Genomic DNA, 3,860 nt, shown 5'->3' with positions numbered 1-3,860 from the left:
CATTTTGGAGAATATTCAAGAATTAGATATGATTAAAGACTTTCCCATTGGTGATTCATTGCATTTGATTGACTTAGGCATCACAAAACGGTTCCTAAGTGGATGGAAAACTGGTACACTTAATAACATGAAAGCCAAATGGTCCTCGTCAGAATCTCAGCAAGTCAGCAATTTTATGATTGGATGTAAAATGCCAAAGGAAATACTAAGACCAATTCGGGGATTAGAGCACCTTTCTCGATGGAAGGCAACAGAATTCCGAACATTTTTACTGTACATAAGCATAGTGGTTACAAAAAAATATTTTATCTGTGAGAACATTATCGAGCATTTTCTTCATTATTTTTGTGCTATACAAATCTGTGTTCGTCATGAGCAAAGCAAGCAGAATTATAAAATAGCAAAATTGTTACTAACAGATTTTCTCAGAGGTGTAAAAGTTTTATATGGTGAGCAAATGTTCTGCAGTAATATGCACAATCTAATCCATTTAATTGACGACGTGGAAAGATTTGGACCGTTGGACTCGTTTGATGCTTACCCATTTGAATCGAGACTATATTATCTCAAGAGAATTATAAGAAGTGGAAATTTGCCACTTTCTCAAGTAGCTCGACGAATAGTCGAAATCCAACAAAATTTATCTACTCAACCAGATTCGGACTTCACAAACAACGAATATTGAAATATGAAATAGACAGAAAAAAAATACCTAATGACATACTTCATTATCTTCAAAAGCACCGACTACAATCATATGCCTTCTTAAAGCTCAAAACTTTCTGTATTAATATTAATTCCAATTCAGATTGCTGGATTCTAACAAAGAAAAACGAAATTATCAAGGTATCGAGTATTTTGCACAATAACCGCACAAAAACGATTTCATTATATGGCAATGCTCTCGAGAAAATTGTTGATTATTTTATAAAACCCATAAAATCATCCGCTTTGCAAATATATGCATCAAATGTAGAACTGAAACCTCCCGCAAATTACGCACTTAAAGAATTATATTCAAAAATGGTATGCGTCGAATCAGAGAAAAGTGTTTACCAAAATGTTTATTCCTACCACTGATTCATACGCTACAACAAAACGTTTACAATTAATCTGTTCAATACTTATTACTTCAAGGCGTTTCATAATAAATAACTGAAAATACATGTTATTTTTCCAAAGATTTCTTTTATTATTTCTGAAAAATGAAGTAGAATTAGTTAAAGGTAGTAAGTTTAATATGATTCATTTGCTTCTACTAATTATCTGCATTAGATTCTGAGCTGCAACTAGTGTCATTCTTGCCATCGTCGTCTTGTGATTCTTCACTCGTAATCGAATTATTATCCAACTCATTTCTTTCCATTTTTATATTAGGGATAGCAGCGTCGTTTACATTCTTACCCTTTTTTGGCTTTTTGACTAATACATTTTGATTATCATCAATATTGTTTGGATTTTTACGTTTTCTTGTATAAGCTGCACAACCTCCTTTGCCAGACTCGAATCGTTTAATTTCTGTGTTTTTCATCCGTAGAAAATTAGAGAATGATTTATTATTACTCTCTTCAGTAAACTCGAAATCTGCCGCTCTTATGACTAAAAAAACGAAATGAACGAAATTTGGGAAGTTTCCTCTGAAACTTTCATTATGGCCACTATGACTGCCATCTGAATTTTTCATGAGTCTTGGATTTCCCTGCCAAGAAAACGGTTTGAGAATCTTTGGAGATAATATTTCACGTAGGAAGGTTTTAAAAAAGGGCGTTCCTTCACGCTTGCCAGTTAAATTAAATATCGATTTACAATATTGGAGTATGCAATTTTGAAAATTGTCGTCTTTTAACTTTTTTTCCAGTAGTATCAAATCTTCCTTTGTTTGTAGTGATAAAAATTCCTTACATCCTGAAAAACTCTCAGTTTCTGGTTTGATTGTAGTCCGACTTGAATCATTTTTTTTTGTCATGAATTTATCCATGTTGGCCATAAAATTTGTCATTTGCAGTGTAAGAGCTTTTATTGCTTTTATTTCATTCTCTATATCGTCGAGTCGATTTATTACTTCTGTAACATGACAACAACGTTTATTAAAATCGTTTTCATCTTCGGTTGCGTTTTCATTTAAAGCAGGTTCACATATTAGAGGCATTACAGCTCCATTTTCAAGTTGAATGTATTCAATGTTGCTTTCACAGATGATCTAGTTACAAGACATAACAATATTTTATTTTTATCGTATTAGTCATGACATAACTTACCTGCTGATCTGCCGACTGCGTTTGTGTGTGATGTGAAACGGAGAACGGATTTTCGGTTTCAATAGTCATCACGGAACCTAATGATGCCGCATCCGATAAGACCTGGTTTGATGGAACAGGTAAACTCGTAGGTAGCGCAACTTTAGCACTAGCAGAATCGAACAAAGCACAAGACTCCGGAGTCTGGGACACATGTTCGGCCGTCATAGCCGTAAACGTTTCTCTATTTTCTTCGGTAGAAACCTGCGTCTAAAACATATAATAAAAAAATAAAATTGTTCCTTATGTCGTTTTCGCTTGATGCCAGACCTAACCCAGTTTCCACCCTCATTGCTGTCAAAGCGTTTGTTTAAAGCCAGTTTCGAACCTAGTTTCAACGTTGTTGAACTGAAAATCGAATTAGTTTCGAAACAGGTGTTTATATCAGGTTTGCTCAAATCCCCGTTACTAAGTACGAAACCAAAACAGTTTCGCAAAAAGTGTTTGATTTATGAAACTACCGTGGGTCAGTTTCTGTTTTCTCAAGCGAAAATGACATTATTAATTAGTGTTTATCTTACCACACTTTGTAACTCATATGTGTTAGAAATGAATTTTCCTTTGCTTTTTACCGGATTCTTTCGAGTTCCAACGCCTTCAACATCCTCAGAATCCGTGATAATTTGTAATTCCGCCAATATTTTTTCTGCTTCAGTGAAACTATTGGCTCTTCCAACCACCTTTGCTTTTGTAGCAACCCAAGAAGAACCTGGCTTCGTATTAGGATTTCTTGACAAAGAAACTAAACCTTTTGGAGGCCAAAAGACACATTTGTCACCGGTCCAATTTTCAGGAACAACTGTAAGCGAGGGTTTAGATTTTTTTCCCTTTCGGGTTTGCACTACCGCGAACATTCCACCACACGAAATTAGTTTATTCGAAAACACTTTCTTTTTATTTTTCCTCGAGTAGCTGTCAAAGCGAGAGCGGTGAACTGTGAGACAGTGTTACTGGTTTTTTTTTATTTTCGACTTATTAATCGGTTTATGATTTCAATATACAAAAATATACACTTGATTTGCATTTTACAGTCTAATGCATAATTCAATTTTAACCTAAAATAAACAATCAAATACAAACGATTCTTAAAATCATTACTAACATGACAAGAATAACAAATGTTCTTATAATGTTTTATATACAGTATTGCACGAGTTTATTCAACGTTGATTAAACACATGTTCGATTAGCTTTCTTAAAGGAGTTAATGGCACTTTGGTAACGTAAATGAAACAATAAAAATGGAGGAGCGATTTTGTTATCATGAACAGTAATCGTCACAAGAAATGGACTCTCAAGTCTATGGTAATACGATTATGTAGAGAGAAAATAATTATAAATGCTATTTTAGAAGCATGGTACAATTTCATTGAATTGAATATAAATTCGTAGTACTGATCATATTTGAAATGTTATAAAACTCTCCTGTAGTGACTGGAACTTAAATTATGGAACATACTGTTAAATGTCGACCGTTTCATTTATTAAATGGCAATGTTGATTTGGGGTTTTAAACGTCTTTTACAGCATTTAGAATTAGAATGGAAGTATACCTTTTCACTA

The 3,860-nt window shown here is 33.7% G+C and overlaps 1 protein-coding gene across 1 annotated transcript; it reads right to left on the bottom strand.

Moving 5' to 3' along the window:
* Nucleotides 1-1,208: 1,208 nt before the first annotated feature.
* Nucleotides 1,209-3,281, bottom strand: LOC131432740 (uncharacterized). Its single transcript, XM_058599225.1, has 3 exons — nucleotides 2,819-3,281; nucleotides 2,259-2,507; nucleotides 1,209-2,200 (listed from the first exon to the last, which is right to left on the bottom strand). The coding sequence occupies exons 1-3, from the start codon at nucleotides 3,149-3,151 to the stop codon at nucleotides 1,259-1,261; spliced, it is 1,524 nt and encodes a 507-aa protein (XP_058455208.1). The 5' UTR covers nucleotides 3,152-3,281; the 3' UTR covers nucleotides 1,209-1,258.
* Nucleotides 3,282-3,860: the final 579 nt, after the last annotated feature.

This window comes from Malaya genurostris, chromosome 2 (genome assembly GCF_030247185.1).
Source record: "Malaya genurostris strain Urasoe2022 chromosome 2, Malgen_1.1, whole genome shotgun sequence".
Classification (NCBI taxonomy): domain Eukaryota; kingdom Metazoa; phylum Arthropoda; class Insecta; order Diptera; family Culicidae; genus Malaya; species Malaya genurostris.
The sequence above is the reverse complement of the archived record's forward strand: the minus strand, read 5'-3'. Positions and strand labels throughout refer to the sequence as shown.